At 41.6% G+C, this 13,502-nt stretch overlaps 3 protein-coding genes across 4 annotated transcripts; 2 read left to right on the top strand and 1 right to left on the bottom strand.

Moving 5' to 3' along the window:
- Positions 1–124: 124 nt before the first annotated feature.
- Positions 125–4,944, bottom strand: stk3 (serine/threonine kinase 3 (STE20 homolog, yeast)). Its single transcript, XM_028398613.1, has 11 exons — positions 4,782–4,944; positions 3,994–4,074; positions 3,778–3,906; positions 3,466–3,580; positions 2,984–3,148; positions 2,688–2,855; positions 2,442–2,579; positions 2,219–2,344; positions 1,936–2,137; positions 1,620–1,813; positions 125–1,463 (listed from the first exon to the last, which is right to left on the bottom strand). Exons 1-11 carry the CDS (start codon positions 4,802–4,804, stop codon positions 1,305–1,307), a joined length of 1,500 nt encoding a protein of 499 aa, XP_028254414.1. The 5' UTR covers positions 4,805–4,944; the 3' UTR covers positions 125–1,304.
- Positions 4,945–5,153: 209 nt separating this feature from the next.
- polr2k (RNA polymerase II, I and III subunit K) lies at positions 5,154–6,077 on the top strand. The gene is made up of 4 exons (XM_028398614.1): positions 5,154–5,269; positions 5,482–5,549; positions 5,788–5,880; positions 5,971–6,077. The coding sequence occupies exons 2-4, from the start codon at positions 5,489–5,491 to the stop codon at positions 5,991–5,993; spliced, it is 177 nt and encodes a 58-aa protein (XP_028254415.1). The 5' UTR covers positions 5,154–5,269; positions 5,482–5,488; the 3' UTR covers positions 5,994–6,077.
- A 1,094-nt stretch (positions 6,078–7,171) lies between these two features.
- spag1a (sperm associated antigen 1a) lies at positions 7,172–13,216 on the top strand. 2 transcript variants are annotated; one of them, XM_028399306.1, is made up of 8 exons: positions 7,172–7,572; positions 8,555–8,654; positions 8,946–9,098; positions 9,392–9,549; positions 10,893–11,034; positions 11,343–11,469; positions 11,554–11,691; positions 11,770–13,216. In XM_028399306.1, exons 1-8 carry the CDS (start codon positions 7,224–7,226, stop codon positions 11,773–11,775), a joined length of 1,173 nt encoding a protein of 390 aa, XP_028255107.1. In that variant the 5' UTR covers positions 7,172–7,223; the 3' UTR covers positions 11,776–13,216. The 2 variants fall into 2 exon arrangements, with proteins under 2 accessions (XP_028255107.1, XP_028255106.1); XM_028399305.1 differs by having other exon boundaries at positions 11,554–13,216.
- The last annotated feature ends 286 nt before the right edge of the window (positions 13,217–13,502 follow it).

The raw sequence follows: 13,502 nt of genomic DNA, 5'->3' as shown, positions 1-13,502 counted from the left end.
AAATATAAAGCATTATCACTCATATGTGCTAAAAAATATAAGCTGCAAGAAACTTGGCTGGAAAGTAATACTAAAATATATCTGAAACCCCTGTGTGGCTGATGCAGCGGCTCTGTTTCTTTTATAAGTATGTCAGTCACTAAAGTCTCATGACAAAAATAATAACATGGTTTATACAACAATTCAGGTCTGGCTTCTCCATTGAGCCCGGTCCTAAATTCTTTCACTGTGGATGGTGTCACGTTTGGTTTAAATGTTTTGTAGCTTCATTTTGAATAAGAAGTCAATCAATTATTATGAGGAATAAACAAGAAGAACTGTAAAATTAAATCATTCAAGAATAAAGTCTTGTACAGTTTTTAGGAATGCTTTAGCTGTTTCCATTTGGGAATAAATTTTAGTGCCATCTCATGCATGCAGAGTGTATCAATCTAATGACTAAAGGCTCAATTTTAAATGCATGAGGTGCAGTGTTTGCTCAGGGAGCACTGTCGGACCTTGGTAAGTGTGTTATGAGGCACTAGGATGCATGAAATCTGTCCCTTCAGACAGTGCAATGGATGTATAACGAGGCCCAGAACACCATACTACAAAACAACAAAATTAATTCAACTGAGATAAGTTTAGAATTTTCTGGTCCACAAACTGAAAACATGCATGCCCCATTCTCCATCTCCCCTCTCCTGACCTCTTCCAACCCTTCTCCGAGTAAGAAGATGGATCAAACCATCCCATAACTTGGTTGTTTTACTACATTGCTTATTTTGAAAACCAGGTTTCAAATATTTTAAGGCATTCTCAACATCATCATCATCTCGATTGTCTTTGGTCATGGACAAACCTCCACAGCTTTTGTTGCAGGTATTTCCAAACTAGGCTCTATATTATATTTACAGTTAAAGTAAAAAGTTTGAGAGAGGAAAAAGACTGTCATTGACTCCGCTGCTTAGATTACTGCTGCGACTGCTGAAGGCTTGGCTTCCTTTGTGTGTTGATGCTGATTTCCACAGTGTTCTTAGGCAAAGAGGAAATGCTTTTTGTGACTTTCAGATACATGATGGTCTCGGCTTGGTTCTCTTTTTGGCTGCAAACAATGTTCCAGGAAGATTTTCATCAGACATTTCTGGGATGTCACCAGAGGAAGGAGGCATCCAGCTTCACTTGAAGGCCAGCTGGCAGCCAGTCAGTACAGTAGACAGCATCCAATAAGAGCAATAAAGTTGTCTTAGTTCCCCAGAGTTTTTGTAGCAATAGTGACTTTGGAAAACCCAGAACAAGAAGGAAAAGAGGACAAATTAGAGCACTCAAAAGTTTTGTTGCCGTCTCTTCTTGGCATCCATTGCATCCAGAATGGGCTGCCGTTTGGCAGTGTAGCGCTGCCTAAGCTCCTCAATCTCCCGCTCCATCATGGGATCCAAGGCACTCAAGCGCAGCTGCAACTCCTCAAAGTCCAGGTTCTTCAGCTGTGTGGCAATTCACAAACACAGGAAGAGATTAGTCATATTTATTTTCTTATTATAGATACTGAGAGGAACCACTTCCATTTTGCTGTTTTTTTCCACTAAGAATAACACTATTTATTACAGCACTACAATCAGTGACTTATGGAGGACACTTACAAAGTCAAAGTCTCCGTCCTGAGGCACCTTCCAGTTGTCAGGAAAGACATTTTTGGATTGGAGGTGGTAGCCAGGCTGCTCCTTAGGCTGGTTATGGTTGTAGTTCTCCTGCTGCTGGGCTGCCTTGTTGGAGTCCTGCTTGTCAAAATAGTCCATGAAGGATGGACGTATGGGCTGCTGGGGGGTGGCGTGCCCTGTGAGGGAAAAAGAGGAGTGAAGTGAGACACACATGGCAAGACATTGGGCTTTTATGGTACCATTCACACATTATCAATATGGCAGCATTTAAGTTATGATTAACATTGTCTCTTCTTACTTCTCATTGATCCCTGGTCGTCCTCCTCTTCCTCATCATCACTGTTGATAACCATAGTACCCAGGTCTGACTCAAGCATAGTGCTGCCATGCTCAATCATGGTCTGTGCCCCATCGCTCATTGTGCTGGTGGCTCGCATAGTACCAGCACCCTCTGAGCCCGACTTCACCATAGTATGAGAGTCAACCTCGGTCTCTTCCTCCTTTTGACAACACAAGACAGTGAGACACAGCACCAACCTGTCTGCTGGTTTGCTTTACTGATTGTATCTCAGTATACATACAGAGTTGTCATCCTCCTCCTCCAGCTCTCTCTGCTGCTCCTGCTGCCTCTTTGCTTTCATCTCCATGGCTTCTGTTATCAGGTCTCTCAGGATTGTAACAGGCTTAGCTTGGCTGATGAATGGGTGCTAAATATCCACAGGGGCATAAAACAAAAAACATTCAAGGCTGTATTTTGCATTTGTTTATATGTGAATGTAGATTCATTTTCATTCTTTCTCCAACCTGTAGAAGCTGTGTGGCCGTCGCTCTTTGCTCTGGGTTCTTAACCAAACACTTTTTTACAAAGTCGGTGAATTCATCAGACCAAAGCTCTGGCTTCCGGAATGTTGGAGGGGGGTTGGTGGGGATCATAAAGATTGCCTGTAGGAACACAGTGAGTTTATGAGGAGCAATTAAGGTAACACAAATACAAACTTTATACCACCCCTCACCAGCACCCACTACATGAAGAAATATGTTTACACTTACTCTCATGGGATGTATGTCAGCGTAGGGAGGTTTGCCCTCTGCCATCTCTATGGATGTGATGCCCAGGGACCAGATATCAGCAACACAATTGTAGCCGATCTCCTGGATCACCTCTGGGGCCATCCAGAACGGAGTGCCAATCACAGTGTTTCTTTTTGCCATAGTGTCCTTTAGGGAGAAAATGTATGCCTGTTTTGTGTTGTTCTTTTAGTGCACAAGTACACATTTTATTAATAAATACTATGTCTAATATCAGCAATGATTACTGCTGTGACCAGAAAAGAATCTCATTATACCGTTAGTTGTCCAGCAACACCAAAGTCTGCCAGCTTTGCGTGTCCCTCTGTGTTGAGGAGAATGTTTCCTGCCTTGATGTCCCGATGGATCTTCCTCATGAAATGAAGGTATTCAAGACCCTTCAGTGTTGATTTAAGGATGGTGGCAATTTCATCCTCTGTCAGCTGAAGTGAGAGGGAAGAAAATGTAGGCTTTAGTTATATTAGTCTTTTGCTGGGAAGAAAAGGGCTGGTCAGCTTGGATATTTTCCTCCCACATGTCAGTGTGTATGGTCAATTCTTAAACTAGTTGTGTCACTGTCTGTATGTAGCTAAAATCAACCAATGATTTATTTATTTTTATATTTGCTTAACTGTATATAAATGCCAGGTGAGCTATTCTGTTTTATCACACCCATAGCTATAGGAGGAATGTCTTGTTAATGCTGTGTACCGTAACATTTCAGCTGCACCTGTATCTGTAACTCTACATAAACACCAACCGTCTTGTTGCGAAGTCTGATGATGTCAGAGACAGAGCCAGCTCCGCAGTACTCCATCACAATCCACAGGTCTGTGTTCTTGAAGTAGCTGCCATAGTACTTCACTACGTAAGGGCTAGGAGGAAATACAAAACCGATTATCAAAAGAGAAGCTTTGTTTCAAAAAGAGCAGAAGTGAGAAAACTACAAAGACCGCAAAATATCGAGACATCAGAGTTTTACATACAGCCGCTCATGTCACCTATACTGTCCTTTCTAATAACTATCTACTAATGTGATTATTTCTATACTGTGACTCTGCTGCCATCCCACCTGTCACACTGCTGCATGATGGAAATCTCCTTGATGATTTCCTGCAGATCTGACTCCACTGGAACCTGCTTAATGGCCACCACCTGGCCTGACTCCTTATGAATGGCTTTAAACACACTGCCATAGGAACTAAACACAGAAACACAAAAGACTTAGTTACAATTTTTCTTGACCGTCGTAGACACTGACACATTACACAACACTTGGAAAACGTACCCTTCACCGAGTTTCTCCAGGACATCAAACACTTCCTCTGGCTGTTTGGTCAAGCTGTCCTCGCTTAGCTTTTTCAGCTTACTGTAAAAGTTTAATAAAACAAATGTAAGCTCTGTGTAATAGTGGGCCCAATGTTTATATTAGTGAATTAAAAACTAAGGTATCTGGAACCAGGGAAGATATTCGTTCAGCAAGAAGAGCAAACATTTTATTGGAAACTAACATAAAAGGTGCACACAACTGAGTTTTGTAAACCCAGTTACTTGATTAAAGAAATAATCAATATATAATCGAATTTATACTGAGGTTTACCCAAATGTACTGCAGATATTCAGGCACATAAAACATCATCTACTACTATTTATCTACTATTATTTATATCATATCGACCACAATGACCAATAATATTCTCTGTCAACCCAGAACTGAATAGTAACCAGCTGTTTAATCTTCAGTGGAGGTGAGACTTTCAGTTCAAATGCGACTCCCTAATATCCATTCCATGTTCAAATCGAAACGTAGATAAAAATGTTCAATAAAAATGTTTTTAACGCAGAAACTATAAGTTATCCAACAAGGCCAGGGCCAGACAGCATTTATATGACGGCCCGTGGGTCAAAAGACACGTCTAAAATCACTGACTAAGTAGAAAGTTTTGACAGAAAACTCGGCAAAGCTAACTAGATTAGCTTAGCATCAGCCAGCAGGGCGACAGCTACCGCCGCCTACGTTAGCTTTTAGCTAACTTGTTAATGGCTTGATTTGAAAGCAGTCCGGTCTTTACAAACCTTTTAGGCGCAGACGGCTCCATTATGCACTATTTCAAAAAAATAAAAACACAACAAACTAGTGTTAAGTTATGGACGTTTTGTGACCAGTAATCAAGACGAGAACATTGTCGACAGAGGCGTTGTTGTCAAAAACTAACTGGAGGGCCAGCTGAGTGTTCGTCAGATGATGGACAGTGTGCGCGAACACATGGACCACAGCGCTCCCTGTTGGGAGGGAGTGTAAAACAAAAGCTTCGCAATTTATATTCCCTTAAATAAAGAATTACCGGCAATGTAGCACAAAAAACAAATATCTATATATATTGTAAGAGAAACGGGAAAATATCTCATTATTAGGTTATTTCGGTAAAAATAAAAAGGGCATATTTTGACCAATCATAAACCACTTTGTTGCGATGTGATCGACAGTTGTACGCATGTGCGAGCAGGAGGCCGTGCGTAATATGAAAATAGAGGTAAACAGCTAACAGTTAGCGTCTAAAACGGTGAGATGCCTTTTCTGTTATGTTTTTGATTGTATATTGTATCTTTAATGTATTACTACTGCGTTTTGAAACTAGTAAGGACATGTATTGTTCACCTTGTCTGCCAGTTGTGTTGGTTGAGGCAAATCATGTCGGCAGCACCATGCTGTCTCTGTTAGCATGCTATAGCTACGAAGATGTGATGATGGGAACATTTTTGTCTTCGTTTATAGGATCAGAATGGATGCACAGAAAGATTTACAGCCGCCCAAACAGCAGCCTATGATCTACATATGTGGAGGTAAATCGCTGCCGTCAACACTGCAGCTTCTACAGCCATAAGTAGCTAACGATGCTGCTAACGATACCAGCAGATCTGCTTCTTTATATTCTAGTCTACTATTAATAAATGGCAATGTGTTGGGCTTCTTCATCGAGGCATTAAATGGTTTAGCAAAAAATCTATACTGCTGTTTTTATTGTCATGTCATATGCACCATATTAAAATTACTGCATTGATTTTCTGCTTTCACTTGCAGAATGTCACACTGAAAATGAAATCAAGGCCCGTGATCCTATCAGATGCAGAGAGTGTGGCTACAGGATCATGTATAAGAAGAGAACAAAGAGATGTATCCTTTTAAATCTAATAGATATTTGTTGGTGACTTTTTACAGACGAGTACTCAGTGGCTGTACATTTCCTTGACTCTCTGTTTTCAGTGGTTGTTTTTGATGCCAGATAAAGAGGAGAACCATTCTTATTATTATTGTTGTCTATTTTTTTACTAGTGTATGACCATGTAAATAAAAAGACCATGAGGCCTGGCTCCAGATTTCTTGGTTATTCAATATCATGTCAACAAAAGAATTTCCTTTTTGTTAAAAAAAATGTTGATTCACTGGTCAGACTGTTTTTGCATTCACTTGCTCTGAAGGACATAACTCTTATAGAAAATTCAACACGCAAATACATTTGGTTAGAGTTATATATTCTGTAAGTGTACAAGACACAAGAAGAAACAAAGATGCCCCCAGCTGAGTGTGGATCTTACAGTATGTGTGAGATCCACACTCAGCTGGGGGCATCATTGTTTGTTGAAACAGCAAATATAGCAGCATTGCATTCTTAGCTATGCAGTGTGAAGATGAAGAGATTTAACTTGTTTAACACATCCTGGAGGTGATTAAAATTGTTAAATGATGAGGAAAAGAAACACTGGCTCCTCACAGAAAAAATCCACCTTCCACATCTACAACAATAATACCTGTTAAACTTTAGTGATCCCTAAATATTCTAATTATTTTATATATTATAGTTATATTTAGTGTTCCAAGCTGTGTGCAGATGGCAGCCAGTGGGCCCCAGTTGTGTTTTGTCTGTTTGTAAATGTTACATGTAGGTACGTGTTATGTCATAAACCACAGGTGTAATTTATAGACATCAAAAATGTTGAATTCTATTAAGATAAGTAAGGAACTGCAGGATTGGGCTGTGTAATATCTTCATATTCAGCTCAACAACAGCATTTAATTATTTTCACTGTTTTAAAATTATTTCTAATTTTTTCATTATAACGCAGACGTGTATGGAATCTAAAAAGATTACTAATATTTTGTCAATAATTTACACTAATTGTAACCTTAGACTAAAGCAGTTAATGGAATTCAGCCATTATTATATAAGCTGTTTATTTCTTCCTCCCTTCAGTTCTGTTTGTATTCTGCTGTCCTATATTTCACCCCGGTGGAACCATTGGTTACATTAAAGTGAGGCTTTCCCATCAGATCTGTCCTACTGCAGCATTGCACTGTGGCCCTTCCCCCCCTCAGTGACATCACAGCTGACGCCTTACACTGGAGGTGTGTCTAGCAGAAATCCTCAGCCGGGCACAGATGTAGCCGCAGCTCTACGAGAAGGAGAGGCAGGCAGGGAGAGAGGAAGAGTTTGATCACACTGCAGTGGGAGTGCAGCGATGGGGAACGCACAGGAGAAACCCCCTGGCAGCGGAGGAGGGGCAGCAAGAGCGGATCACACCACAGCAGGAACGCGGACAAAAGGCTTGGGTGGAGGCAGTGGGGACAAGCTACAGACTCACAGAGCACCAGAGAAGGGGGTGGCCAACGGTACTCAGAACAGCTCTGCTGGTAGAGAGGAGCAGGGCAGCCCTGCAGTGGACACAAGTTACCTGGACGCCCCTGCTGGGGCCCTGCCTCCTCACTTGGCCCGGCTCAAGAATGAAGGGAACCACCTCTTTAAACACGGCCAGTTTGGAGACGCTCTGGAGAAGTACACCCAGGCTATTGATGGATGTGCTGAAGCAGGTGGGGGAGATGTTTTTTAATCATGAACAGCAATTTTAAATTATAATTCAACAATGTTTTTATGTGTATGTATATGTTAAGAACCCTTTACCAAAGTATATTACAGGAAGAACCAGGCTGCAGCTACAATTATTGTCTTAAATAAAAGATAGTTAGACTACAGTGAAAATGTCCTTTAAGATTCCTCAAAAAACCCAAATAATACTTAAAATGCTACAAATGCAGATTATATGAAACTACACAGTGAGATTCTGTGTCACCAACAACAACAGATGGGTAGCAGAGAAACTCACACAAAACCCCATCAAGCATGTGTGTGTCAGCCCTTGTGAGGGTATCCGATACTAGTTGACTCTGTCATTTGGCTCTATAATCCTCAGGATGCATTATGCCACTGCTTGTATGCAAGTTATAATGCATCATATGTCACGTGCAGGTCACTTTATTTTCCAGTCTGACATCCAGCTGAGACACGGGATGCCAATGGTGATTTGTGAATGCAGCAAGTGTTGGCACAAGATAGAGGTCATGTGCTGCTGTGAAGGGGCCTTAAATGTCACTCTGCACCTTTAAGAGCACTTAGCCAACTTTTACTCTAGTAGTTGGCAGGAGTGCAGCAGTGTAGACAGATTTGAAACAATTAGACTACAGGTAATATCATAGCAGACTCATCAGAAAGCACAGACCACATTATATGAAGATGTTTTGGTTTAAGCACTGATCCTCTACTAGCACTTGTGAAATTGCAGTGGATAAAGGACAGAGTAGACCGTTAACACATCCATTTATCTGTCTGCTTTACAGCCCCTTCAGCATTTCTGCACTTTTGAAAGTGAGCTGCCTCAGTTGTTTGGTTCTCTCTTCAGCCTGGAACATTTCAGGCCAAAGTCTCAAAGTCTAAAATCATTGTATTACCTGTTTTCTGATAAAAGATGTCTCTGAGTGGTCTCCAAATGAATGGCTGTGGTTGTCCCCCCTGCAGGCATTGATAGTCCAGAAGACCTGTGTATTCTCTACTCCAACAGAGCTGCCTGTTATCTGAAGGATGGAAACAGCACAGACTGCATACAGGACTGCACTAAGTATGTGTTTGTAAAGGCTGTTCTGATGTGTTTGTCAGGCTTATAGGGGCACTGCACCTCTAGAATAGTGTTGCACTCACAATGGACAGAGGCAGCATCTTTTTTATGTGCTTTAAAACCCACAATGCACCTGGACAGATTCTGTCATGAGGTTCAAAAGTCCTGTTCCTGTTAAATACTACTACATATTTGTGAATGGAAAGCTTCAGATCAACCCAGTTACACATATAAAACAGTGTGGAGGTGTAGCCGGTGTGATCCTCTGTGTCTGTGCCTCTCTGATCCTCTTAGGGCTTTGGAGCTGCAGCCATACTCCTTGAAGCCCCTATTACGCAGAGCCATGGCTTATGAGTCACTGGAGCGCTACAGAAAAGCCTACGTGGACTATAAGACGGTCCTGCAGATTGACACAGGGGTGCAGGCGGCTCATGACAGCGTCCACAGGTCAGTAGAACCAAGCTTTTCTGAAGATGGTTTTATTGTTTTTATACTGAAGAAGGTGATTGAAAATGGCCTTTGCTGTGTTTGGTGAAGGGGTTAACACTACACTAGAACCAATGCTGATAAAAGTTAATGCACAGACATTCAAATGTGTCTTCCATATGTCACCTGATCATTTTGGACTGTTCGTATTGCCTTTACATTGCTCGGCTGCACCTTCCTCTGAGGTTTAGTCATCAAAGTGGAGCACACAATCCTGGCAGAATAAGTCTGACTTAATGTGGTTCTACCACCAGGATCACCAAGATGCTGATTGAACAGGACGGGTCTGAGTGGAGAGAGAAACTTCCAGATATTCCCGCTGTCCCTCTGTCTGTCCAGCAGCAGCACAGAGACAAACCCATCAGCATAGAGGTGGCCCAGGCCCGAGCCGCCAGGGCTGCACAGGAGGAGGGTGAGTGAGTCATCCTCATAAGTGGTTAAATGGCTTGTTAAATATAGAAATGTGTTCACTGCAAGGTGCAAAGATTGCATCTCAAACCAATTAGGGGTTTATTTCAGATGTTGCCTGATGAATTGTGGGTAAAAAGATCCTCCACAAGATTTATGGCAGCAGTGAGAGTCAGTGTGTAAATGCTGAGGAGTGTTGAAGGCATTCTTGCTGAGAGGCAGTGTGTGTGTGTATGGTGTGTGTGTGTCTGGGTGGACTATCAATAATGCAGAGGGAAGGCGATCCATACGGAGTGTAGTGCTGCTGTAATGGAACAATCCAGGTCAGGTTTCCTCTGCTTAAACCGCTCCACAACGACCAGAAAACTCCACAAATGCAAATATATATTTAACTACTAATGCTGTGAGGTAAACAACTGTAAAACACACATAATGACATATACAATCATTCATATTCCAAATGTCAAGATTCCAAATACATACTGTACATGAATGGTTTGAGTGTAGCATATAGGCAGAACAGTGTTAATCTCAGAATAGCTGCTGCTGTTGCTGGGGAAACAGATGGGGTGTAGTTCAGTGAGTCAGTTTCCCCCCATCACACATTTTGCTGCAACAGTTGCACAATTACTTTAGGCTTTCAAGAGACTTCTGTAATTCCAGTAACACAATTAACACTCACACATTTTTAGTATATAATTAGAATTTGTAAGCTCACAAAAAAAACACAATATGTGTAAAAACCTTTGCTGTTAAAATTCATTGAAACCCTCTAAAACAATTAAGCGAGACAGTTTAATTTCTGGTGTTCCAGCCTGCTGCATGGCTAATTAACTCTGAACAGCTGAGAGAAGTTGCAGAGTATTGCTCTGTGGCTGAGTTGTTGTGTACGGTAATGTTATCGCTCTCTTGATGCCTGCAAGACCTGCTCAGTACAACCCGACCAAATAATGTATTTTATTTTATCTGCAGAAGGCAGACGTTAAAAAGTGGCTCGCTGCGAATGCAACAGCTGTTGAGTGTTACCACAAGGTTTGAATTAAATGTATAAGCTCTGTTGACACATTATTTCCTTAAATAAATGATTATTTATACATCTATAAATCTGATGTGTCTCAGGCCGGCAGACAGCTACCTCAGTAGGAGTTGACTCACTTTGCTCCTTTCAGGCCCCTGCTGACAGGCTGTAAGATGTATTGACAAGTCCTGAAACAGTCAGCTGAATCCATTCAATACAGTCTGTCTGACACAAGTCCATTACCGTCTTATTTCCAATTGTTTTACCAAATCAAAAAGGTATCGACTGAAGAGCAGCTTAGATTATGTATTAAATTTTTCCGTCAACAGCCAGAAGAAAAGAAGCTCGCTTCACTTTACTCAAGCAGGACGGCAACAGTCTGGTGAAGAAAGGACACTATCAGGAGGCTCTGGAGAAGTACAGTGAATGCCTCACCTTGAAACCTGATGAGTGTGCTCTCTACACAAACAGGTAAGTATTTTATCTCTGCAACAGCATATTATGAATGAAACCTTTCACCTGATATGCTGAAATGAGCTTCATTCTTCATCTTCGTCCCCCGAGTCCTCGTCTTCATCACGTTTCCATCCAGAAGCCCCATGCTGGAAGTTTTTAGTTTATCGTTGAATCTAGCACAGATACTAACACGGAGCTCAGGGTGTAGCACAAAGATGATTAAAAAAAATAATCTCATTCAGGGAAAATCAGGAACAGTAGGGGGCGCTGTATGACCACTTGGTGTCTCAAATCCAGTCTGTTGTTGGTATCATCTCCTTCAGAGCCATTTGTCTCCTGAAACTGGATCGATTCGAAGAGGCCAAACAGGACTGTGACTCTGCTCTGCAGCTGGAGCCCACCAACAAGAAAGCCTTCTACAGACGAGCCCTGGCCTTTAAAGGTTTACAGGTGACCCATCACAAACACACTGGTTATTGTTATTATTATCTTGTATTTGCTTACTGATGGATTTTGTGTGGGATTACATCCTAGGACTACCTGTCAGCCAGCACTGACCTCCAGGAAGTCCTCCGTCTGGATCCTAACGTCCGGGAGGCTGAGCAGGAGCTTGAGGTGGTGACGGGCCTGCTGAGGCAGAGCCTGATGAACAACGCTGCACACACACCAAGAGTACGTCATTATGCTACAGCATGACTTCACTGTTTGAATATATAACAGGAAGAAGCTGATTTTGGTTATTACCACCAGGTGTGATGGCTGTGGACACTTCAGGAGGAGAAGGACTTTGAAAGCCACCTACTGGAGGAAATATGATGTGCAGAGATGGAAGTGACTGGTGTAAAGTTCTAGGACAACAGTTACCAGGACAACCAGATTTTTCAGCTGTGCACCATATGCGACGTGTGCAAACACACCCCTGAGTACACAGCCTCAGGATGCTTCAGTCAAAAAGGCTCATGTGAAGGTACTTGTGACCTGCTGCTTGCACTAAAAATCATTCATATTACGACATACTGTAAATACAGTTTCAAGCGAGAGGCTGAGAACAAAACCTGGGGAATGGGAGAGTGAATAATGTGTGCCTTATTGAGATTTCTACTACAGTGAAGGATGTAATATGCCAAGATAGGAGGTTCTGTTTTTGTTTTAAAAATGTTGTTTGCCTGATGAATTGTGGGTAAAAAGATCCTTCACTGTTTTGAAAAGAATTATGGCAGCAGAAGTCAGTCAGTGTGTAAATGCTGAAGGCATGTGTGTGTGTGTGGTGTGTGTGTGTGTGTGTGTGTCTCAAAAAGACATACAGAAACCAATTTAAAGCATTGTGTGTTGTAGATGCAGGCATAATAGGAATTTAAAAGGTTACAAATTCATGCACATCCAAGGTTCCATCTACTGGAGTACAGGGCGTTTGTCATTGTTTACATGTATTATGGTAGCAGCTGCTACCAATCTAAAAGACAAGCCAACAACAGACTATAAACCATTAACATCATTAGTGCTGGCAGCTGCTTTACAGCAGCAAGCCGGTGACTCTGAGCTCACTCTTAGTTGTAAGATGGTTTTAGATAAACATTGTGCTACTGAAGACTCACTGTAGCTCTCAGGTTCAACCTTGAATGTAAGATGGCTGGGTGTCATTTGTGTGAATAGGTGTGCACTCTCTGCTTAAGTTATGGCTAATACACACACCTCTAAGCCCTTCTAGCTGCTACCAGGAACCAGATACGGATATCCATTCTCTGTTTGCTTTGCTTATAGGGGCTTTCATATCAACCAAGAAAACAAAACCCAAACACATTTCTTTTAACACTGTCTTCCCATTGTTTCAATTTAAATGAAGTGTATGATAAAGAATCAAAAGTCAGTTAAAGGGCCAGTGTGTGGGGTTACTTAGAGGTCCTCTCACTGCTTGATAAAGGACGTTCAGTTGGTTGCAGTTTGCACCCGTCCCACTTGGTGTCACCTCAGTCTGTACACTGGTTCTTTAATTTCAGAAGGGGCAGATTGTATGTGAAGCATCTGGGCACATAGCGTAGCTTTCTTTCACCCCCCCAAGTGGCTTCATCAGTGAAGGCAGATGAAGCCACTTGGGGGAGTGGTGACATGTCTTCAGAGAGCAGAGGCCTGGCAAACAAAAAGGTCTGGCGTTTGATTTCACATCAGACCCAAAGGTAAATCAACATATAGCACAATGTTCCACAACCTTTATTTCAAATTTACTGTCAATTATTAATTCACTTTATCCTCCATGTTTTTTGTATTGTTTTTTGGGGGGTAAAGATAAACCCATAGAATCTAATTTAAAACCTATATTTGTTTGTACTGCTTCAAGTTATGTAAAAGCATGTACTGTATGTAAATACACTGAATGCAACTGTAAATAATAAACTGCAATGTGAATGCTTTAATGTAACTGTTATGCTGCCTACACGTTAATGGTGTTTTTTCCTGTTGCACAGTTAAACAATAACTGAACCTGA

The sequence above is a fragment of the Parambassis ranga genome, chromosome 2 (assembly GCF_900634625.1).
Source record: "Parambassis ranga chromosome 2, fParRan2.1, whole genome shotgun sequence".
NCBI classification, from domain to species: domain Eukaryota; kingdom Metazoa; phylum Chordata; class Actinopteri; family Ambassidae; genus Parambassis; species Parambassis ranga.
Note: the sequence above shows the minus strand (reverse complement) of the source record. Positions and strands in the feature narration are given on the sequence as shown.

What these genes read in the sequence shown, in the direction of transcription:
- polr2k (XM_028398614.1), top strand. Translation starts at nt 5,489, where the DNA reads ATGGATGCACAGAAAGATTTACAGCCGCCCAAACAGCAGCCTATGATC. An exon ending in TATGATCTACATATGTGGAG is followed by an intron (nt 5,550 to 5,787) that starts GTAAATCGCTGC and finishes TTTCACTTGCAG; the next exon opens with AATGTCACACTGAAAATGAA. An exon ending in TAAGAAGAGAACAAAGAGAT is followed by an intron (nt 5,881 to 5,970) that starts GTATCCTTTTAA and finishes CTCTGTTTTCAG; the next exon opens with TGGTTGTTTTTGATGCCAGA.
- spag1a (XM_028399305.1), top strand. Translation starts at nt 7,224, where the DNA reads ATGGGGAACGCACAGGAGAAACCCCCTGGCAGCGGAGGAGGGGCAGCA. An exon ending in TGCATACAGGACTGCACTAA is followed by an intron (nt 8,655 to 8,945) that starts GTATGTGTTTGT and finishes TGATCCTCTTAG; the next exon opens with GGCTTTGGAGCTGCAGCCAT. An exon ending in CAGGGCTGCACAGGAGGAGG is followed by an intron (nt 9,550 to 10,892) that starts GTGAGTGAGTCA and finishes TTCCGTCAACAG; the next exon opens with CCAGAAGAAAAGAAGCTCGC.
- stk3 (XM_028398613.1), bottom strand. Translation starts at nt 4,804, where the DNA reads ATGGAGCCGTCTGCGCCTAAAAG. An exon ending in GAGCCGTCTGCGCCTAAAAG is followed by an intron (nt 4,075 to 4,781) that starts GTTTGTAAAGAC and finishes AAACTTTTACAG; the next exon opens with TAAGCTGAAAAAGCTAAGCG. An exon ending in ATCATGCAGCAGTGTGACAG is followed by an intron (nt 3,581 to 3,777) that starts GTGGGATGGCAG and finishes ATTTCCTCCTAG; the next exon opens with CCCTTACGTAGTGAAGTACT.